Here is a 24,233-nt window from a genome sequence, read left to right as displayed (position 1 = left end):
TGGTATGCACTCATTGATAAGTGGATATTAGCCCAAATGCTCAAATTCTCCAAGATTCACAGACCAAATGAAATTCAGGAAGGATGACCAAAATGCTGATTCTTCACTCCTTCCTTTAAAGGAGAAGAAGAATCCCTATTGAAGGGATAGGGATGCAAAGTTTAAAACAGAGCCTAGAGGAATGGCCATTCAGAGTCTACCCCACATGTGGCCTATACATATACAGCCTTCAAACTAGATAAGGTGGATGAAGCTAAGAAGTGCAGGCTGATAGGAACTGGATATAGATGTCTCCTGAGATTCACAGCCAGATCATGTCAAATACAGTGGCAAATGCTAGCAGCAAACCATTGAACTGAGAACTGGACCTCAGTTGGAGGAATTACAGAAAGATTGAAAGAGCTGAAGGGACTTGCAACCCCATAAGAACAACCATGGCTGCCAAGCAGAGTTCCCAGAGACTAAACCAGTACCAATCACTATACAGGGACTGTGCCATGGCCTCATCTGCATGTGTATCAGAGGATGGTCTTTTTGGGCACAAATAGAATGAGCAGCCCTTGGTCCTGCCTAGGCTGGGAAAGTGGATGGCTGGTGAAGGGAATACTTTTATAGCAGAGGTGGAGGGCGATGGTATTCAGACTTATTTCTGGAAAACAAGGAAGGAATAACATTTGAATTCGAAATGAAAAATATCCAACTAAAAATCAACAACAACAAAATGGTATTTTGAGCTTCGAATCAAAATAAGCCACAGTCAGGAAACAGAGAATTGTATGCCTATGGTTTTCTTCAAACATGCTCAGGGCCCAGGTAGGTTCTGGGCCCAGGCTGAACCAAGCAGGTTCCTGCCACTGACTGCTCCTCTATTCCTGTTTCCAGAGGCATCATGCAGATTAATATTGGGCCAGAGATGTGGGCAGAGCTGGTCAGAAGTGGCTTTCTTTCCTGTGGTCTCAGGATTATCTGCATTCCTGGGTGTTCAGCATTTTCTGCCCCGGGATTTGGGTGCAGGATTCCCGATGGCTTTAAACTCCCTTATACCATGTTTATATGTCCTGGGAGGTGTTACAGAAAAATCAATGTTTATCCTATTAATTTGGTCAAAACTGTCATCGACAGAGTATAATTTAGAGGTAACTATATATTTGACAGCAAGCATACACAGTGGGTAATGTATGCATGATGAAGTTGAAATTCAGAGTTGGAAACACAGTGCACAGTGACTGTATAAATGCCTGTGAATCTCAGTCTGACTGGGAAGTGATTTGATGCCCAGTCCCCATGAGAAAGCAGAGATCCATCCCTCCCTGATAGCTGTGGGACTTCAGATGTTGACACTAAAGTAGTTGATCAATAAAGAAGGTTCTTAAGAGTGAAGAGTTTGAGATTACTCCTTTATTGACCAGAATACATCCAATTTACTTGATATTAACCAGATGCAGGTAGTCAATATATACAGTCTATATCCTTATCAAAATAGAAAAGCAAATGAACAAAACAACAACAGATAAATAATAAGTCTTCAAATGAATAGAAGGAAAACCAAATAACCAAAACAATTAAAAATTAACCAAACTTTAAATAGAAGAATTGCGCTAAGCATTCTTTTGCTGCTCCTTTTGCAGAATAGACTTATAGCCTGTGGCTTGCCTTGGAGACATAGTAGACAAGCAGTTAGTGATGATAATAATCTTTTCAAGAGGAGTGGAAGTAGGTCTGTTTTGTTGGAGTGGGGGTATTAAGGAAAAAGCCTACCAATACTGAGTATAAATGATATTACAGACTTTGTCACAAAGACTTTCCAATATTGTGAACTGATCTCCATGAAACTCTTCTGGATGACCCATCAGGACAAGTACAAATTTAAACGTGCACAGTCTTTCTGGATGACCAGCAGCTCTTGATTGATGTGCATCAGCACTTCTCTGAGTCCCTCAAAAAGTGCACACTTGTTGGAGAGGCTGAGGTGAAAGTACGGCCTATTCAATCCAAAGAAGTTAAACTAAAGGAGGAAAATGCAGTCCACAATTGCTATGGACACTACAGATGAGACGCAATAGTGGTGTATTTGCTGTGCACACTTAGTTCTCCTCCTGTAGCTCTTCTCTCCAAGGGAGATCTTGTCCTGGTCCGTGTCATGTTCGAGTTTCTGCTGGAGAATTTCAGACCTAGCAGAGCAAGGGAATAAAGATTTATTGAGTGGTTGTCAATTCAGCTCTCCCTCTTACATCAGCTCTATTCAGTTGGACAATCCAGCATGACCCGTCAGCTGAGGTCAGTCCCTGCATCCCCAAGTGACATAGAGTACCTACGCTTGGATTTATATCTCAGCTTTTAACACTGCTAGAATTTGAACTGTGGACTATGCACTGTGCTGGGATTAAGAGAAAAATGAGCATTTTCCCCCACTGGTCCAGGTATATGACATTGAATAATAACATTGTAGCTGGGTCTGAATCTGAGTTCAAGAGGGGTATGAGCAACCTAGAATACAATGTGGATTCCTTCTGGAGAACATGCCCAGAATTGAGGTAAATTTTCTGATTATGTTAGCACTGAAGGAACCCGTCTAGTTTCCATTTGTAACCACTGTATCTGCAAATACACAGAGAAGCCATCTCACATCAAATCCATGCTCACCGCACAGATCTTGAAATCACTGAGAATGTGCTCCATGCAAATCTTCCCAGCGTACACATGGACATTAAAGGTGATTGTGATGTAGAAACAGAACAGCACCCCTGTAAGTCTATGGCCAGTGCAAGGCAGTTTGTGAGAGGACAGAAGAGAAAATGTCCTCAGATCTTTCCGGAGAGATCACAGGAAGAAAGGAGTAGAACATAGCAAGAAATCCAGAGGATCATATATATTGTTTCATGGGCAAAATTCACATGAACTGTACCAGAACTATATTCTGAGTATCTCTTTAACTGCCTGAGGCTGAAATCTATGTGGGTGGTCATTCACCCAAAAAGGGTATTTATATAGGGAAGGATATTCAAATGGCTTCTTCCAGCCTGTGTTCCTACCTGAACATTAATGCTTAATGTAAAGATTCCCCAGGATTCGCTGGAGGCATAAAAACAAATGTTGAGTGGGATATGTACATAGTGGCCAGAGCCTATAGACAGCTCAGTCAGTGATGTGCTGTCCTCCCATAAACCGTCATAGACTCAGGGTTCTTTCTCCATTAACAATCTGGCTTAGCAAGTCCCAAAGGCTGTGTAGAGCTGTCTTGTTGCTCAGCAAAGGATCATATATTGGTGGTGGACTAGACTCTTGTTCTTGTTCACTCTTTCAGACTTTCCCCAAAGTGTGCAACTTCTTCTAATCGGAGCTGTCTTTACCATAGCCTGAGTGACTTCATGCCCAAAGCTAGAATCATAGGAAATCTCCATAACCAGGATCCAAATCAACAAATTTTCTCCCCGTAATGTGATTGTTCCAGAGATAATTTGAATAAGTAAGTAAAAGCTTGCATGGATTACCTCACACTGAATCAGAATCTATGGAAGGGCTCCATCGTATGGTACACTTTTACTCCTTGGCTGATGGACGTCTGGATAGATTCTCCTTCAAGGTTACTCTGGGACCACTACAACATTGATGCTCCCTAGTTGCAATGGCAATACCTACTCCTTGTTGTGGAATCACTGGGTTAACTAAAACTTCTGTTCCACTTTCTGAACATGGCTTCTCATAGGGCTACCTGTTCTTACACTGTCAGACCCATTTGAAGCTCATCATTTCTCCTGACCCATTGAGGCTGAAATTAACTGAAGAGACAATGATGTTGATCGACAGCACTTGCAGAATGCTACACAGATAACATAGGGGAACGCTTTGGATTATCTGTGCACCTAAAGGGGTTCCTGAAACTGCCCTGTTCTTGCACCACAGCATAGCCATGGGACTTTTTCTGGATGACGATACAATTCCAAGCAACTCAAATTCTCAATGAATAAAATCCAAGCCAACTCCCACGGGAAGTTGTAGTGTGCCAAGGTAGCTGGAAAGAAATGGTAGCAGGCAATGTGGAAAGCAACCTTGGAGAAGACACAGTGAGTGACACAACCTTCCAGTGGGCTTTCACAATTCACAAAGAACAGAGAAGCAGAATAAACTCATGAATTTTTCTAGAGAAGCCTTGCCCTTACCTCCCAGTACTCCATTCCTTTGATGTGCTCCAAAGGATTTCAATGCAGATCAGTAGTTTTGCCCGTAATCACTTGAAAATCTAACTTTACAGGTGTTTTTGTGTCCTCTTTTTGGGGGTTGCATTTCTAAAGGATTTTATTGTCCTGCTACTACACCATAACAAAAAGGGACCTGCAAGCTCTAGGCCTATACCATTTGTTACCCCTGTGAAACACGACTCACTTGAACATATTTCCACTCCTCCCCCAGACTTCACAAGATAATTCTCTTCTGAAATTTTTGGAAACAGAATAAATTAGTAATTTAAGTGACATTTTGCTGTACAGAGCTAGATGGAGATGCCAAATGACTGGGCAGCTCTATTTCATGTTTCAGGGATGTAAAGTGAACGCTTAGAGTACTTTTCTCATGAATCTTGGAAAATCAGGGAAACACACGTTCACTACTGCAAACACACACACACACACACACACACACACACAAACACACACACAAACACAGACACACAGATACACACTCGCATGCACAAATGAAAACTTTGCTCTTATGCAGCACATTTCCTGTTGAGTGAGGAATTAGTGGGAACAATGCTGTGTACAAGTCTCTTAGACTTAAGCAATATGTGCTGCCCTGACCTGTACTCATTTCCACTTCAGGAAACCTTTCTATGCAGATACTTGCTGGTCCGACAAGTAAGTTACATGTTCTGCACAGATAGCCTAAACAACACAACATCAAATCCCCAAGAGAGAAATTTCTAGGAAAAGACTCCATCAAGTTCTATGCTGACTCATCATAGGCCCCTCACTAAAACTACCCTGTTTCCTTCATAGAAGACTTTGGAAGCACCAGAGAAGACAGTAACTCATGGTCAGTTCCGAGGAACATTTGATCACATCAGAGTTCCTGTGATATAAAAACAACCTCAATGTCAGTCAGAAAAAGGCTAAATAAATAACATACAGTGAATTTTCTGAAATGCAGCACTGTGTACAATATTGAGAGGGAATCTATCCTGAAAGAATGCAGTGCCCATGATATAGTCAGCAAAGCAATGTCAGCAGAGGGTTGCACTCTAGGATTCAATGCAAGATCATGGTGAAGCCAATAAGACAATCCAGAATCTTCCCGGGGGATAACTCTGTTCAGGTAAAGTGAAGAAATCTAATCCTTATTTTTAAAATAGGTGAATGGTTTAAGAATGTGTTGAGACAAATAGGAGAGGGGGCTCCACTTGGAACTGGACGAATGATGCAAAGACTGCTGGCCAGCATAAAACAGGAAGCTTCATGTTTGTTGAGAGACCTAGGCTTAAAGGACTAAGTTAGATAATGACTGGACAAAACTGCATGTCATGAACTGGCCTCCCCGCATGCTCCCTAAGATGCAGGTCAGCACAGCAATGCACCTTTCTTGGTGAGAATTGGGGGTATATACGGATAACTTTGTTCTTGAAGTCTCAAATCTCTCATGCCTACCCTCAGCCTTTGAGAAACCGTTTCCACATCCTTGCTCTTCTAACCAGCTTCAGGTTGTAAGGCCCAGTTATGAACTCTCAGGGGCACTCAAATAAGACAGGATTGACATACTGATACACAGGCTCTGTAGTTACCCAAGATCTATGAAGCATGAAGTCACCATCTTCATATACAGAGACATGAGGGGAGGAAGAACAAAAGCCACCACAAATGACAATGAGAACTATTTCTTTGGCATTTCCACCAGGCTCTCCTCCTTGAAAACTACTTACTTCCTGAGTCTCACACGATCCTGAAAGTAAAATGAGCTCCAGGCTTTTGCTTCATCCCTCAAAGCCCTGTTCTAGTCTAAAGAGGGGCTCCCACAGAGCACCCTACATACATAATGGCATGTAGTGCTGTGATGTGTGATCAACCTATCTCCCTTAATGAAGTGCAGATTCTCGAAGAGCAGTAGCATTTGCTTTCCAAACATGCAGTTTCTTGAAAAGGGGCTATCTCCACAAAAAGCCTTGTAAACCATTACATGAATGAACACTTGGATGAGACCTAGGTCAGGACATGGATCAGTCAATAGACAGTTACATTGGTTTGTCTATGATTATGGTAAGACATGAGGACAACCTGACCCTGAGGCCTAACCCTACCTGCTGTTGCTTGGCTCTGGGGTCACAGATGTTCATTCCGGCCTCTTCACAGAGCCTCTTTGCCTCCACAGAGGATGCTGGCAGTTCAGTCTGCTCCACCAGCAGTTTTCTCTTCTCATTCAGCAAAATCTGTATATTGTTCTCCAATTGAGCTTGTTCACGCAGGAGCTGGGATTGCCTGATGCTGAACCACAAACAAAAAATGGTAAATCCCAGCCAGCTTCTATTTGCCTGTCACTCCTGCAAGTCCAATCATCCCTTCAAGGGTCCTCATCCTCAGAAATCCCCAGAATAGAGCCACACTATTCAAGTTAGCACCAATTAGAGGAGGTCAAATCCAGAATCCACATTCCACATGAATCAACGTACTTCTGAAAATCCTGACACTAAGACGGTTTATATAAATCAAGGAAGAAGAGATGGTCCATAAGGGAGCTCGTATGTCCATGGTATGGTGAAACCATCTTCACGTTGTGGGGAAAGCCCCTCTGAGGGGTAGTTGAAGACCCAATAGCTATACAATCTTTCCATGTGTTTCTCATGGATCACAGATCTTTAAATCTCCTGTCAGAGTCCTAGAGATTCAGAGTTGATTGCTATTCCCATCATGGTGCAAACCTTTTCTATCTAGAGGATCTTTATCGGGGAAAATAACAATTGGAGTGTCTTCTACACCCTTCACATGTATGACAACTGAGTCCAAGAGCTACAAATCCAAGACCCTTGACAGGAGGCAGGCTTCTTGTTAAGAGTCAGACACTACAGAACCAGAGCCCTGACTTTTGTTCAAAGTCATACAGGACAGAAGCATTCCGTGCCTAGTGCTGGGTTCTCATCTCTGTCAGCGACTCACCGGTAGGAACTGTTCACTTGTATGAGCTCCTTGTACCTCTCCATGGCATCACTTATTGAGTTGGTCATCATTTGCATAGCCATCATTCTCATCTCATGTTCGGATTGAAGGACTGGCAATTCGACATGCAGCCTGGGTTAGGTCATGGCCAAAGGAACAAATAATGTTTTGAACTCACGATTTCAGAATTAGGTGAAATGTAAATAAAAATATATAATAAAATATATAATGTATAATAATATATAAATATAATATAAAAATATATAATAAAAAATTTCAAAAAGATGACATTTCTCTTGTTTTGAAAGCAGGTATACTCAATCCTTGGTTTCTATCGTTACATGAATTCCCAGAGGGCATAACTAAGTTTGACAGGGAAGAGGATTTATAGCACCTCCTCCCCTCAGGAGAGTCCTGGGTGCCACCAAGGTATATAGAAGGAGCAAAGTGCTCTTTTGATCAGTGTGGGCCTCCACGTACTCATCACTATCATGACCTGCAAACTGTTGATCAAACAAATCCTCAGACCACATCAAAGGTCCCAGACGTCCTGATCCTGAGTAAAACACCACATATACTTCCACATATATACATACCAACCCATATCCAAACACATTTAGAATGCCAACTACATGCATGGAGGTGCCATAGAATCAGTGTATAATGAACAAATTCAGAGGAAAGAGTGATGACGTGCAGGCATTTCATTCACACACACACAGTTGCAGCAAGTGTGACCAGGTCCTTCTAGCTGTTGACAGAACCAATGCTAATCCAAGAGGCTCGGGGTCAAGTACAAAAGAGGTTGACCCTAAACACACAGCACCTAGCTTATCTCACAAGCAAATGCCTGCCAAATCTCCTTAAAATCCAGGATGAGAGGTGAAACTTTCTCGTGCTATGTGTAAATCTTGAGGTAGAAGAGAGAGAGCGCAAGACAGTGAACAGGTTACTGGGCATAATGACTACCTGTGGTCCCACTCATCATAGATATAAAGATCCAGGATTTGATAAAGTTCATCCCTCTCGAATTGACACTTCTGGATTTCAAATTTGAGTTCCTCCAGTTCCTTTAGACACTCCTCTTGCTTAATGATGACATTTTGGGATGATGCCTCCCTACCAAAACCTGTAGACAGATAAACCCAAGTGAATTTGCATATTTGAACCAATGGGCAGAATAGATCATTCTGAATCCGAAAAGGAGGTTGAGGAAGGGGAAATGGTAGAGACTGGGTTAATCCCTGAAAGAGCAGAAAAGCTTTCTTAAAGGTTGATTCTTAAGCTATGTCCCTCTTCCCAACCTCTAATGCCATATACGTGCCACACTCACTATTACACAACCCCCGGCAGTGAAAGTTATAATCTGACTGAGACATAAACATCTGCGACATTGTTATCTCATATCAGATGTGGTGCAGATAATCCTGGAGTTCATAATGACTTCATAATGCTTAGCACCATCAAGCTCTAACCAAGTGTGGTCCACCCCAAAGTGTCTGAGTACTCAATTCATGACTAGGTGTGCATCCTTCTTTGTTCTTGCCATCAGAGACTTATATAACCTACAGTAATCTAGAGGATGAAGTGCTTCAACTCCCAAACATGGATGGTCACATTGTTAATCTCACAGTGCCTCCTCCTGCCATTCATTGACACTCACAGTTAAAAAGCTTCAAGAAAAGACACTGAAGTCTTACAACTTTCTGGCTTTCTCTCAAATTAAAGATCAGGAACTCCTGACTCTTGGTTTGCCTTTGAAAAATCCCAAGGCTCCTGATTGTAAGGCCTAGTCTTAGAAGGCACATCTCAAACCTACCTCCTTGAGGATGTTCCCCAACTCTGCCCACGACTCACCAAGCCTTCCCCAGAATGATTTCCTCCTTCCTGTTTCACTAGAGAGGGGGTCAGCTTCCCTCTGACCTGGTGCGGTCTCTCCTTGATCAACACTTTCCTTCCGAAATAGCCTGAGCAGCTGGCGAAACATGCCTGCTTGTGAACCCAAAGGGAACTGAAGTAATATCCCAAAGGCAGTTGGTGTCACCACAACACTGGCGACATCACAGAAGATTCTAGGGATCTCTTAGATACGATAGAGTGTCCAGTGAAGGGCTTACTGGTGATGTCACTGGAAAATTCTATGGCCTACCTACTAACCAGCTCTCCCCACACTGATGAATTTCTGTGGGGACCCTTTCCTCCAGTCTCCCATGTGTCACTGGGAATACCATTTGGCAACCTCTATTTCAAAGGTAGATATGTCTCTCTGCTTCATTAGAAGTCAACAATGCTTTTGCTGGGGAGGGTTGCTTACAACCCTGAATTGGAGAACAGATTTTTCTTAGCACCCAAATCTCTAGGGACCAAGGAGGAGGGAGATTTTTCTTAAAAGTAAATCTACTACTCGAGACAATGCATGTGACACACATTTCGATTCCTAAGCTTTTCCCTTTTTCTGGAGGCCAATATATTTCTTCTATACCTCTGAGTGTATAAAACCTGGAAATATGTGCTTATTGTGCAGTCCTTGAAAGCCGACATTGTTTCCATTTACATATCCATGTATTTCACAAAATCAATGGTCTATAATCCTATTTTTTTGCAATAAAAACTCCTTTTACTTGGGAACATAGGGTCCAACTACAGGGCATATATAAAATAATAAATTTCTGTGCGTTTTATATATTATGTAGGACATCCTCCCTTTCTCAAATATAACAAGAAAATTAAATTGGACATCAGTGAGCAAAGGTCAACCTGGACCTTGTGTTACTACATTGTAACTATATAGCCATCACTTCTCCAATATCATTATTCGTGAATAGACAAGTCTAGGCATGAGAATGTTGGGGACTACACCATGATCTTTTACTTGTAGCAAACATAAGAATCAGGAGGATGGGAAGGGAGTGGAATGGCCTGAGTTCAGGTTGAACCTCAATTTTAATGGGTCCATACGTTCAGGCGGGAGTCTATTTGGCATTGTGATATATGGATTCTGTCTTCTTATCATAGGTGTTATAATAATTCAACATGAATGTGTGCTATAATGCCACCCCACCTCAGAGATGTAAGAGTGAAAATCATGTCTGACCTTTCTGGGAAGAACTCTGCCTTTTACTACCATCTGGAGTTATACAACATCACTATACAAAGCTCAGAAGAGAGGGGTGCAGATGTGCAGGCCTTAGAAGTTGAGGATCTTTTCTTCTAATTAAGGCACTTGTTTTTCCTATGTAATTTTTCCCTTGCTCTTTTACTAATGGTGGCTGACTTCTTTCCTGGCCTGAGGTAAACTGGAGTCCAATCTTTGGATTACCGAACCTTCTATTTTTGAGATGACAGGCCCACCAAGGGTCCTACTGCATAGAGAAGGTATGAATAAGTCTCAGGGGCTGGAGTAAGTTAAAAACGTCTGTTACAACAAAGAACTGATTAAGAAAACAAGAGCCCAGCTGCTCCTCAAGATCACAGTTGTATGATAGTAAGAAAATGTGAATAGGGCATCGGGTGAAAAGATAAATTAATTAGGAGGTCATAGGCCTAGAAGGGGTAGCCTTTGCTCTCAGTGGAGCTGCTATTCTTTCTGCCATTCATCGCCCTCTGCCACAGGACCAGAGACTTCCCCAAACAACTGGGTGGCCTTGCCAAAGACCTGGCAGGGCTTCTCCCTGTAGAATAGGAACGTAGAGTCCTTGATGAGTCACCAAGAGGTCTCCTCCACACAGGTTCCTTGTTGTCAAAGGGAAATGTTCCTGCAGAATCCTGCCATGGCAGCAGGAATTTCAACCTGGCTGCTCTTGGTCCAGCTCACTGGGTGCAGACCTGTGGCCCAGGGGTATCTGGGGAAAGAAGCAGCACGCACTACCTCACAGCTCTCTCTTTGTTGGATGCAACTGCTAGGACTGTGATAGGATTTTTGTTTCTTTGTGTGTTTATTAGAAATACCTACAAAGCTGATTAAAGTTGCAACATGCCTTCATACCCAGAGTGCAGAATGTTTTTACATCGTTGTTGTTCCTGTTTTATGTTTGGATTTTGATTTTTAATCCCCTCAGGAAATTTCCCTGTGCTTAGAATGTTAAGCACATGCTCGGGAGGGATCGATTATTCAAGTTCGGCAAAGCTTTTGTTCTCACCATCACTCCAGAGATGATGCCATTACTTACTTTGAAATAAGAAAACAGTTATAGAGAAGTAAATTAACCTGTAAGCTATCAAAGAAGAAACACATCATGATTGTGGAATGGCACCCCAGTATTTTGTATTTCCTAAGTTATTTTTATTTTAAACTTTTTTATTGGATTTTTTTGGGTACATTTCATCTTTTTCAAATCCTCAAAGGTATCTTTTATTCCTCTCCTCCCATTTACAAGGTGGGATTTCACATGTAATTGTTAGTCCAGATAGTTTGGTCAATGGCTTAGACATCACCTTGGCCTAGTTTCCTTGGCATAAGCTGTGTTAGAAGCAGACTCAAAGATTCAGGACCAACAAATAATAAATTCCACTACATGTGGATACCTAGCCTCACAGCCAGGAAGGGACTGTATTTCCATTCACTATTAAAAAAAAAAGATGCAGTTCATTAACATGTAAAAAATTTCTCAAGTATATTAAAGTGTTTACCATGGTCATACAGTTTTTCAAATACCTGGCATTCATCTTTTTCCAAAACCTAAAATTTCTGTCTTATTCACATTTTTTGATTATTTTTTGGTATTAGTATCATTTTTTTAAATTTCAGTTTTTTTAATAGATATATATGTTTTATTCAAACGTTATTCCCTTTCCCAGCTTTTGGTCCATACGCCCCCCTGCCATGCCCTCTCCCATATGTATGGTCCCCCAATCCATGCCACTTAGAAACCCCTTCCTGGACATTTCCCTGCAGTCAGGGTCCAACCTTGTTAAGAACAAGTGCTTCCCCTTCCACAGGTGCCCCAACAAGGATATTCTCTCCTACATATGCAGTTGGACCCCTGGGTCAGTCCACGTATAGTCTTTTGCTAGTGGTTTATTTGGTTGGCATTGCTGTTCTTATGGGGTTGCAAGCCCTTCAGCTCTTTGAATCCTTCTTCTAATTCCCATAAAGGGCGTCCTGTTCTCAGTTCATAGTTTACTGCCAGCACTGACCTCTTTATTTGACATGCCTTGGATGTGTCTCTCAGGGGAGATGCATATTCTGTCCCTTTCAGTAAGCACTTTTTAGCTTCATCAATCTTACCTAGTTTTGGTGGATGTATATATATGGGCCCCATGTGGGGCAGACTCTGAATGGCTGTTCTTTCGGTCTCTGCTTTAGATTTGGCCTCCATATACCCTCCTATGGATATTTTTGTTTCCCATTTTAAGAAGGAGTGGGAGCATCTGCACTTTGGTCATCCTTCTTCTTGAGTTTCCTGAGATCTGTAGATTGCATCTTGGGTAATTTGAGGTTTTGGTCAATATCCACTTATCAATGAGTACATACTGTCAACGAGGGGTGCTGAGAATCTGGAAGAGAATGAGGGATAAGAGATATGAAGAAGGATGCCAAGAGAAGAGTCTGATCAAGGTGACAATTTTATTTTTCCCCAATGCTGAATTTGTACCATAAAAAGGGTAACAGAGAGGGGAGAGAAGTAAGAAACATTTACCCACGCCAAGGACACAATATTCATGTGGTCAGGGAATCAGCTGATGTTGACAGGTAGTCAAAAAGGTCACAGGTTTGTCATATCTATTAGACAGCATGATGTTGGTTTTTCAGAAAGGTTACAGGTCATGACATTGGGTATATTAACGTCACACGTTATCATATGATTATTCATCTTGACCTCCACATTTGTATTAGTCTTCTGCAGCTGGCTGGGTTTTTCCATGAACCCAGTCATACTTAATGCTAACCATAATAATAACATCAATAATGGAGTGATTCGAGGCCATTGCTCCCAAGAACATACCATGTGTGTTTTTCTGTGATTGGATTGCCTCCCTGTGGATGACATTTTTAGTTCTTTCCATTTGCCTATGAATTGAATGTAGTCATTGTTTTTGATAGCTGAGTGGTACTCCTTTGTGTAGATGTACCACATTTTTCAAATCCATTCCTCTGTTGAAGGGCATCTGGGTTCATTCCAGCTTCTGGCTATTATGAATAAGGCTGCTATGAACATAGTGGATCATATGTGTTTGTTGTATGTTGGAGAATCTTTTGGGTATATGCCCAGGACAGGTATAGCTGTGTGCTCAGGTAGTACAATATCCAATTTTCTGAGGAACCTTCAGACTGATTTCCAGAGTGCTTGTACCAGTTTGCAATCCCAGCAACAATGGACAAGTGTTTCTCTTTCTCCACGTCCTCCCCAGCCTCTGTTGTCACCTGAGTTTTTGATCTTAGCCATCCTGACTGGTGTGAGGTGGATTCTTAGGGTTGTTTTCATTTGCACTTCCCTGATGACTAAGGATGTTGAGCATTTCTTTAGGTGCTTTTCAGCTATTCGATATTCCTCAGCTGAGAATGTTTTCTTTAGCTCCGTACCCCATTTATTAACAGGGGTGTTTGGCTCTCTGTACTCTAACTTCTTGTGTTTTCTGTATACTTTGGATATTAGCCCTCTATCAGATGCAGGAATGGTAAAAATACTTTCCCAATCTGTTGGTTGCCTTTTTGTGTGAATGACACTGTCCTTTGCCTTACAGAAGCTTTTCAGTTTTATGAGGTTCCCCCCATTTGTCGATTCTTGATCTTAAAGCATAAGTCATTGGTATTTTGTTCAGGAAATTTTCCTTAGTGCTCATATCTTCGAGACTCTTCCCTACTTTTTTTCTATTAATTTTAGTGTATCTGGTTTGATGTGGAGGCCCTTGATCCACTTGGATTAAGCTTTGTACAGGGTAATAAGAATGGGTCAACTTGCATTCTTCTACATGCTGACCTCCAGTTGAATCAGCACCATTTGTTAAAAATACTATCTTTCTTCCATTGGATGTTTTACCTCCTTTGTCAAAGATCAAATGACCATAGGTGTGTGGGTTCACTTCTGTGTCTTCAATTATGTTCCACTGATCGGCCTGTCTGTATGCCAATACCATACAAACTATTGCTCTGTAATACTGCTTGAGGTCAGAGATGGTGATTCCCCAGAAGGTCTTTTATTGTTGAGTATAGTTTTGCTATCCTGAGTTTTATGGTATACCAAATGACGGCAAATTGCACTTTCTACCTTTATAAAGAATTGAGTAGGAATATTGATGCTGATGGCATTGAATCTGTAGATTGCCTTTGGCAAAATGGTCATTTTTTACCATATTCATCCTGCCAATCTATGAGCATGGGAGATCTTTCCATCTTCTGAGATCTTCTTCAATTTCTTCAGAGATTTGAAGTTCTTGTCACACAGATTTTTTACTTGCTTGGTTCAAGTAACAGCAAGTTATTTTATAGTATTTGGGACTGTTGTGAAGGGTGTCATTTCCCTAATTTCTTTCTCAGCCTGTTTACCCTTTGAGTAGAGGAAGAGTACTGAATTGTTTGGGTTAATTTTATACTCGGACAGTTTGCTGAAGTTGTTGATCAGGTTAAGTAGTTCTCTGGTAGAATTTTGGTGTTGCTTAAGTGGACTATCATATCATCTTCAAATATTAGTGTTTTGACTTCATCCCTTCTAATTTTTTCCCTTTGACCTACTTTCATTGTTTGATTGCTATGGCTAGGACGTTAAGTACCGTATTGTACTTAATTAGGGAAAGAGTGGGCAGCCTTGTCTAGTCCCTGATTTTAGTGGGATTCCTTCAATATTCTAAGTTTAGTTTGATGTTAGGTACAGGTTTGATGTATTTTGCATTTTCCTATATTTAGATTCAGGCCTTCAATTCCTGATCTTTCCAGGACTTTATTAATGAAAGGGTAATGAATTTTGTCAAATGATTTCTCAGCATCTAATGAAATGATCATGTGGTTTTGACTTTGTTTATATGATGAATTTCATTGATGGACTTCCGTATATCAAACCATCCCTGCATCCTTGCCATGAGGCCTACTTGATCATGATGGATGATTGTTTGGATGTGTTCTTGGATTCAGTTTGCAAGAATTTTATTGAGCATTTTTCATCAATATTCATAAATCAAATAGGTCTGAATTTCTCTATCTTTGTTGTATCTTTGTGTGGTTTAGGTATAAGAGTAATTGTGGCTTCATAGAAGGAATTTGGTAGTGCTCTGTCTGTTTGTATTTTGCGGAATAGTTTGGACAGTAATGGTATGAAGACTTCTATGAAGGTCTGATAGAATTCTGCACTAAATCCATCTGGTCCTGGGCTCTTTTTGGATGGGTGATGTTTAATAGCAGTTTCTATGACTTTATGAGTTATGTGGTTGTTTCAATGGTTTATTTGTTCCTGATTTAACTGTAGTACCTGGTATCTGTATAGAAAATTGTCCATTTCCTCCACATTTTCCAGTTTTGTTGAATATATGTTTTTGTAGTAGGATCTGAGGTCTTTTTAATTTCTTCAGAGTTTGTTGTTATGTCTCCCTTTTATTTCTGATTTTATTAATTTGGATACACTCTCTGTGACCTCTGGTTAATATGGCTAAGCGTTTATGTATCTTGTTGATTTTCTCAAAGAACCAGCTCCTGGGTTTGCTGATTCTTTTGATACTCGGTTTTGTTTCTTCTTGTTTGATTTCAGCCCTGAGTTTGATTATTTCCTGCCTTCTACTCCTCTAGGGTTTATTTAATTTTTTCTAGAGCTTTGAGGTGTGCTGTCAAGCTGCTGACATATGCTCTCTCTTGTTTCTTTTTGCAGGCATACAGAGCTATGAGTTTTCCTCTTAGCGCTGCTTTTATTGTGTCCCATAAGTTTGGGTATGTTTTATCTTCATTTTCATTAAATTCTAAGAAGTCTTTAATTTCTTTCTTATGTCTCCAATGACCAAGTTGTCATTGACTTCAACTTCCATGTATATGTGGGCTTTCTGTCCTATTTGTTGTTATTGATCAGCAGCCTTAGTCCGTGGTTTTTTGATACGAGACATGGGATTATTTCTATCTTCCTGTATCTGTTGAGGCCCGTTTTGTGACCGATTATATGTTCAATTTTGGAGAAGGTACAATGGGATGCTGAGAAGATGGTAAATCCTTTGGTTTAAGGGTGGAGTGTTCTATAAATATATGTTAAATCCATTTGTTTCATAACCTGTTAGTCTCTCTATGTCTCTGTTTAATTTGTTTCCCTGATCTGTCCATTGATGAAAGTGTTGTGTTTAAATCTCCTACTATTATTGTTTGTGGTGCAATGTATGATTTTTTTGAGCGTTAGAAAGGTTTCTTATTGTTTAGGGACACAACTGCTATATACTTGACAAATATAGCAATCACCCAGAATATCCGTAGAAAGCATGTGACTGTTGGCCACATGAGGATGAGTTTCTTTCAAAGATCATCATGATTTTTGGTAAGATCTTCCCTGTAATTGGTGGCATGGCTTCCCAAAAACATGGTCCAGTAGTCTAAAATCTACACCTTGGTAAGCATCTTGTTTTATCTGACTCATACACCAAATGCCGGGCCTCAGCCTGTGCATGGTCATAGTCCTGAGGGAGGATCAAGTGGCGAATCTCATCCTAGTCCAGCTTCCCATCCTTGTTCAGATCTGGGAAATCATTGAACTGCTCCCCAGACAAAACCCAGTCGGTCTCAGGGCAACTGTCCTCGTGAGAAAAAGATGTCCACAATGTACTCATCCTGGTCCACAAAACCATCCCCGTTCTTGTCGATATTCTCCAGCGTTTCCAGAACTACAATATCCTTCATATGTTCTAAATCCTCTTAGTGTAGAAAAGCAATGAACCCGTCCTGAGTAGCTGTCAGGTCACCATCAAGGCCTTAAACCTCCTCTCATCTCGTGGAGGCAACTTGTTACAGTTGTGATGATCAGAGCTATCTTGGAATTCAGCAAGGTTTCCCAGGTAGTAGCCATAGGTAGCCTGCTTGTATTCTTCCCAAGAGATTTTTCATCTATGTCCCCATCATAATCCTTCCAGAGTTTAGCCACATTTTGGTTGATGTATCTTTTCTGTACCTGTTTGATCCAAACTTTCAGGTCCTCAGTAGTAACAAGGCCGCATTCATCACTGTCAATTGGATCAACAATTTTCCCCAGCCTCTCCTGCTCTTGTCCAGGCTTAGCTATCAAAGGTCTTGGAGTCCTCCTTGCCCAGGAAGACCTCATGATCGTACAGGAAGCTGTGCTTATTCCCTGGTGGCCACTCGCCCTGCTCTGAATCAGGACAAACCATGTGCTCCTTGCTCATCATGCTCTTGGCCAGGAACGCCAGGACCAGTGCCAGCAGCAGCCCATGGAGAGTCCCAGGCTGACACCATGCACCGCAGTCGTGATCAAAGGGAGGCAGCAGGGAAGTAGGGGCTCAGAGCACCTTATCCGCTTTCCATTCCCCAGAGAGGGCTTTTGTTACATTTCAAACATTATCCGTTTTCCTGGTTTCCACAAAACCCCTTATAAAACCCCCTCCCCCTTCTACTGTGAGGGTGTTACGACATCCACCCAAACACCCAGGCCTACCTGCCTCCCTGTTCTGGTTTCCCCTACACTGGGGCATCAAGCCTTTACAAGACCAAGGGCTTCTCCTCCCATTTGTGCCCAAGAAGGCCATCCTCTTCTACATATGCAGCTGTAGCCATGGGTCTGTCCATGTGTACTCTTTGGATGGTGGTTTCGGTCCTGGGAGCTCTGGGTCTTTCTTAGTGTTGTTCTTATGGGGCTGTAAACCCCTTCAGCTCCCTCAATCCTTTCTCTTACTCCTCCATTGTGGGGGACCCTGCTCTCAGCTGAATGGTTGGCTGCAAGTATCTGCCTCTGTATTTGTCATGCTCTTTACCCCACTCTTTTGAGCAGATCACCACAGAGCAACGAAGATGTATTGTCTTGGCATGATGATGTACAGACAAATAGATGATTTCTTAATTCTTATGATGGTTCTATAAGAATTCCTAAAATTAGATTAGTAATTTTAAGCTCCTTTATAATGGGACTGCTATTATGTTTTCTCTGGTAATCAAAATTGCATTGAGAACTCTTCCTTCTTAAAGTTTCATGAGTGAATTGCTTCTGCAATACCAAGGAGGCATCTACAAATTAGAACCCATGCTAAGAGGGTATAAACCAATTAACCAAAGTTAATAAAAAGAGAACTAATGATTTACTATAGATGCAAGGACTGAACATAAATAATTGATTGGATTTGCCTATAGGTAATTTCACTTATTCTTTTCTCATAAAAATTACACCTTTTAACTCATCATGAATGTGGAGAGCTAGTGACAGATGGTAACGGTTTATCCTGATGATTACTCTTCATGGATATGCATGTAAACATTCTCTGTCGTAAACTTATTATCCAACTTATGATTTGAATTCCTGTGCAAACTTGTGGTGAACTTTTCACCATGTGATGCTGTTTTCAGAGAGATATACAAATGTTGAGGACAAAGAGAGAGAAAGCTTTTTAGACAGAACTGAACAGAACAGAACAGAACTGAAGAAGAACTTAGAAGTAAAGGCATAGTGTTGAGAGTAAGGCATTGAGAGAAAGGAAATTATTGTGTCATAAGAGCAAGAGGAAAGGAGATAAGAAGAAGAGAGCAAGAAGAACCTTCTAAGTCAAACTTTATGGAGGCAAACTTTTGTCATTTAGGAAAACTGAAGAACTTAGAAATAAATGTTAAAATCACTGCTCTTCAGCCTTCAACCTGGCTCAGTGGCTAGCCTCTGCTCTTCAGCCTGGTTCACTGGCTAGGCTCTGCTCTTCAGTCAGGCTCACTGGCTAGCCTCTGCTCTTCAGTCAGGCTCAGTGGCTAGCCTGTGCTCTTCAGTCAGGCTCACTGGCTAGACTCTGCTCTTCAGTCAGGCTCACTGGCTAGCCTCTGCTCTTCAGTCAGGCTCACTGGCTAGCCTCTGCGCTTCAGTCAGGCTCAGTGGCTAGCCTCTGCTCTTCAGTCAGGCTCACTGGCTAGCCTCTGCTCTTCATTCAGGCTCACTGGCTAGCCTCTGCTCTTCAGTCAGGCTCACTGGCTAGCCTTGCTCTTCATTCAGGCTCACTGGATAGCCTCTGCTCTTCAATCAGGCTCACTGGCTAGCCTCTCCTCTTCAGCTGGGCTCAGTGGCCTATGGGGCCCTAGCACATTGCTTAACCATCTGCTCATGTGTGCCTGACCACACTGACCACCTGACTGTCCTGACTTCTTAAAGTCATTCTCTAGAAAGAGCACAAGAAACCAAAGAGAAACACCACAGCAAACTTTTCCCATGGGCTCTGCTTTAACCTTAAGTGCTTTCATTATTTCTTTAAAAGAGTGAAATATAATTCCGGCTATTCATATGGCCAAGAGAGCTGTGCAGTAGTCATTGCTTTATGGAATTTGGTGCTAAATCAAAAGATTCCTTTATTCTATCACGATGTTATCTGTATGCTGTAAGATGTATGTTTAGAAAACACAACACTAAATTCCTAAAATCTAGATGTTTTAAGACATCAGCTCATGGAGAAACATAACTGCTTACCTATCTAGACTGGGATTTTTTGCTATACTGCAGGTACAATCAATTTTCCACACTACTTCCATGATTTTCAAGAATGATTAAGAGAAAAATAAGTTGAACATAATGGCCAGAAAGAAGGTTCTGTCAAGTTGTCTTATGTGGGACAAGATACCAAGGTATGACTGGTAAACCGAAAACCCCTGTTCCCGAAACTAACAGAACTTACAGAAAATATATATTTTCTTATCATTCCTCCTCCCCGATGGTCAGTGATTTAATGAGCACCTACTATGATCCTAGCACTGTGCATCTAAGTGTGTAATGGTGAATAAAAAACTTAATAAAAAGCCTCATTAAGGAATAAAGAAAAATGAAACATAACTTTGAAACTCAGAATTCAATATAAGCAAAACCACCATTTCTTCAGCTGGTGATTTCTGAAAACTTCATCATTTTTCCATGGGCTTCTATAGTAATGATACTGAGTCTTGATTTTGTAAATCACAAAAAGCAAGTCACACTTCTTTCTTGGCTCCCACAACTATCAAATAGAACAACACTGTCACTGTCCATTTTGCTTCCCTATCAATCCTGCTATGGATGGTAATGAATTCCAGTCTTTTCAATGTGAAAACAGGCCACCACTTGAGGGCAAAGGTTATTAAAATTACCCAAACCGGTATATTCTCTAAAATTTTCACATAGCATTTTACTGATAGCACAATGTAAATTCACAACAAATATTTAACCAATGAAAATATTGAATAGCTCTGCAAATAGGAGCGCTAATCATATATACTTGAAAACAACTATTATGGAAACAAAGGACGTACTAGGAGAAAAGTTACATCACTAAAAGCTACACAAGCAGCAAAAAAGACACTACATTTCTTGGTTTAAAAGTTAGGTGATACACTTGATCTTTAAAGACAGGCAATGTATTTGATCTTAAAGCCCTTAAACTGTGCCCTGTCCACATAGAAACTGCAGTAGATGACAATCTTTTGTAAGATTTATTTATTTACATGTCAGACAATGCAGCTGTCTTCAGACACACCAGAAGAGGGCATCAGTACTCATTACAGATGGTTGTGAGCCACCATGTGGTTGCTGGCATTTGAACTCAGGACCTCTGGAAGAACACTTGGTGCTCTTACCCACTGAGCCATCTCTCCAGCCCTCACAATGGCCTCTTACACAGCATCACAGTGGTCTATTTCACTAGATGGATGCAGGGTGATAACAGAGAAACTTTCACAGTTCCTGAGCACTTCTGAGTTCAAACACCACCAGTGCCCACTCTGTGCTGTTGGCACATTCTGACCTTCTCCTAAGGGTTGTCAGCCACAAAAGGGACGGGTTAGCCCCAGACAGCATTCACTGCCCAATCCTAAAAACCCCCTCGATTCTGAAAAAGCCACATTCCATGCTTGCTCCATATTTGAGGAAGCCAAATGGTTGATCTGGCTCAAGGCTCTACTTTTCTTAGCTCATCAACTTTCTTTTTCCACTTCTTGTCACAAGAAATATTTTTTATGCTGCAACTACACTGCAGTGTTTGAAGGAAACCACCATCAACTCTGGGTGTCACCTCTTGAAATTTAAAATTCACAAAACAATTCATGGCTTTCTAATCAGCACCATGGAAAATAAACAAAAACAAGCAAAACCATTCCAAAGGAACTTGCTGATCTGGAGGCCTGCTCATAGCAGGTAGGAAAGAATTAAATTATGCAGAACTGTAATCTCTCAGAGCTTTGGAGGCTAAAAAAGAGGAAATCTCTGTTTATGTTCCCTTTTCCCGAGTAATTGAAGGAGGGTATTTTACATCTTCCAAATACAATCTCTTGCAAGGGGCAACCAATTACAAAGTAGATCAGAAGAAATCTATTAAATAATAATTCATTGCCTGAGGTTTTAAGGAAATATTTTCCCACGATCCCTGTCCTTTAACATACAATGGAAACATTACAGGGAGTGTGCCACCAGGCTAAGCTGCCTCTGAAAAGCCTGTCCTGCCCTGGCAGGTACAGGCCATTTAATTCCAAGTCATCTGGAGAGATGTGACAGCCCCAGGTTGCTCTGGGGATGTCAGAGCACAGCTCTCATGCACACTCCAGAGCACCTCTCCATTCTTTCCCAATGCCATAGGCTTTCCAATCCCTGCTTCAGCTCTCCATACATCCCTGAACCCTCCCTTCCCCTACCCAGTGGGCTCCCTTTGCATTGCCTCCTTCTGCCACTGCTTTCCCAGGGCGGGGGAGGGGGGCTAGAAGGAGCTTAAGGACCGGCGGGCGCTGGTCTCCTACCTACCTTGATGATGCTGCTCTTAAGGTGCAGCCCGCCCTGCTTGCTGCTTGCTGTCCCTGGGGAGCAGACCGGAGGTCGGGCTAGGGGTCCCCGTGGGCGCCAGGCCTCCAGGTCCCCTGGCAGGACTAGCCTGAGCTTCTTCCCTGGAAACTGCAGGGTGGAGTCGCCGTTGGAAACCCCGCCACTGTCTTAGCGCGCCCTCCCGTGGCGGAGGTGACCCCCAACGCCGTTACCGCCCCCTTCTCTGTCAGCTTCTTCTGATTTTTCTTTTCATTTTTTTCTTTTCTCTTTTTGTTCGCGACGTGGCCCCTGCGAAGAGCTCGTCTCCAGGAAGGAGGACATCGTGCGGACAGAATCACCTCTGGGCCCTGCCGGGGTCGGAGAGGGAGAGAGAGGAGTCAGCTTGGGCGGCGGCGCCCTGGCTGCCGGCACCCGCGGAAGGAAAACTCGCCCAGGCACACGCGCTGCTGCCGGCGCCAAATATAACGCGAGCGCCCCGTCCCCTCAGGCCCTGCGCTCACCCACGAGCTCCGCGTGCCCTGAGGCCCGGCTCGGGCGCGGTCGAGCGACCGGGTGGGAAGGACACGTGTGCCCACTCCGTGGCGCAGACAACACCGGGAGGCAGGACACGGGGAGGCTTGTGGTGTGGAGCTCCGGGCTCCGCTCAGGCCCGTCAGTCCCCTCTCAGGGCCTGCGGAGGCCGTGGCGGCTTCTTCGGGCCTCCAGGCCCACCGTGACCAACCTGAGGCCATCACAGCCAGAGCTTCTTGGTGCCCCAGGCTGGAGGCTTGGACATGGCGATTGTGGTTGCCACTCTCCTAGGCCGGCTCAGCAGGGCACAAGCCACCACCTGATGTCCTCGCCTGAAGGCATCTTGATGGGGCTGAGAGCCCACATCCAGCAGGCGAGCCTCAGGGCAAGGGGCCATGGTCTTGGGTCTGCACCTTGTTGCCAGCCCCTCACACATATGGCAGCATCACACATATGGCTCCTTCTACCAACCGCCACTAATTACCATTTGGACATTCCATCACAGTGTTCTCAAGAAGAAAGATTGCAAACAAACACGAAAAGAATGAAATTTAAAATCTTTTTTATCAGGTTGGAGAGATGGCTTGGTGGTTAAGAGCACTGCTTCTCCAGTGCTCCCAAGTTCAATTCCCAGCAACCACATGGTGACCCACAACTATCTGTAGTGGGATCCAATGCCTCTTCTGTCTGAAGCTCTCTTCTGACATGCAGGCACACTCGCAGAGTATTCATGTACATAAATAAATAAATCTTTAAAAATAAAACCTTCTAATCAGTTAATGTATCTACATCTAGAAGCTAGAAAAGGGTCACAGCAATATTAAAAATAACTCAGAAATAGTAAAGGGATGTACAAGAGTCACAAAATTCACTGGGCAAGATGGTGTATACCTGCAATCCCAACACTCACAAGGCTGAGGTAGGTGGATTGCCTTGAGTTCAAGGCTAGACTAAAGTGTGAGACCTTGTACTAGAAAACAGAACAATTGGGGAGGGGATGGAGAGAGAGACAGAGAGACAGAGAGACAGAAGAGACAGAGAGACAGAGAGACAGAGAGGGAGACAGAGACAGAGAGACAGAGATAGAGAGAGAGAGAGAGAGAGAGAGAGAGAGAGAGCTTGATGTCATTTCCTGCACTGATGACAAGCTACTGAAGAATGTGAATGTCTCCTATCAAGCACAGAGAGTGCTAATGACAGAATGGGTTTCTTATTAAGATATCATAAACTATAGATGGAAAAGTAAAGGGATGTATAATAAATAAAAGAGAAATCAGACATCGGAAACCTAAATTTAGAAGACTGTATATGTTTAAGTTCCAGGGGAGGGAATGGGACGATGTGGGGGAGAGAATAATCAGAATAAATTATATATGTGTATGAATATGGAAACTAAGAGCAATCAATGAAAAGAGAAAAGCAGGTTTATTTTACGATGAAATTGAGTTCCCATATGACACTATGTAACATTTTTTAAATTGATTATATGAATTATCAGCAATAAAAATTAATTGTTATTAAAGATGTGGTTGTGTTCATATTAATGAGAAATGTTTTAAATTCTTTTTATTTATTTGCTTATTTATCGATTGATTTTTTTTAAGATAGGGTTTTCCTATATAGACCAGGTCGACCTCAAAAAACAGATCCACCTGCTTATGCCTTCAAAGTGTTAGGATCAAAAGTGTATACTCACACATGAATG

General features: G+C 42.2%; 2 protein-coding genes across 3 annotated transcripts in view; both read right to left on the bottom strand.

Annotated features, from left to right (window-relative positions):
- LOC134480535 (uncharacterized) overlaps positions 1-22,494 on the bottom strand; it is a 55,073-nt gene extending 32,579 nt beyond the window's left edge. The window contains exon 1 of the mRNA XM_063268068.1: positions 22,001-22,494. The gene's annotated coding sequence lies outside the window, so the exon portion shown is untranslated. The remainder of the gene's footprint in view (positions 1-22,000) is intronic.
- On the bottom strand, positions 1,384-19,950 carry LOC134480542 (uncharacterized). 2 transcript variants are annotated; one of them, XM_063268089.1, is made up of 5 exons: positions 12,367-19,950; positions 8,109-8,268; positions 7,140-7,271; positions 6,287-6,470; positions 1,384-2,171 (listed from the first exon to the last, which is right to left on the bottom strand). In XM_063268089.1, the coding sequence occupies exons 1-5, from the start codon at positions 12,455-12,457 to the stop codon at positions 2,166-2,168; spliced, it is 573 nt and encodes a 190-aa protein (XP_063124159.1). In that variant the 5' UTR covers positions 12,458-19,950; the 3' UTR covers positions 1,384-2,165. The 2 variants fall into 2 exon arrangements, with proteins under 2 accessions (XP_063124159.1, XP_063124158.1); XM_063268088.1 differs by lacking the exon at positions 12,367-19,950 and adding an exon at positions 8,997-10,172.
- Positions 22,495-24,233: the final 1,739 nt, after the last annotated feature.

Source organism: Rattus norvegicus, chromosome 9 (assembly GCF_036323735.1).
Source record: "Rattus norvegicus strain BN/NHsdMcwi chromosome 9, GRCr8, whole genome shotgun sequence".
NCBI classification, from domain to species: Eukaryota; Metazoa; Chordata; class Mammalia; order Rodentia; family Muridae; genus Rattus; species Rattus norvegicus.
This window is presented reverse-complemented; position numbering and strand designations above follow the sequence as displayed.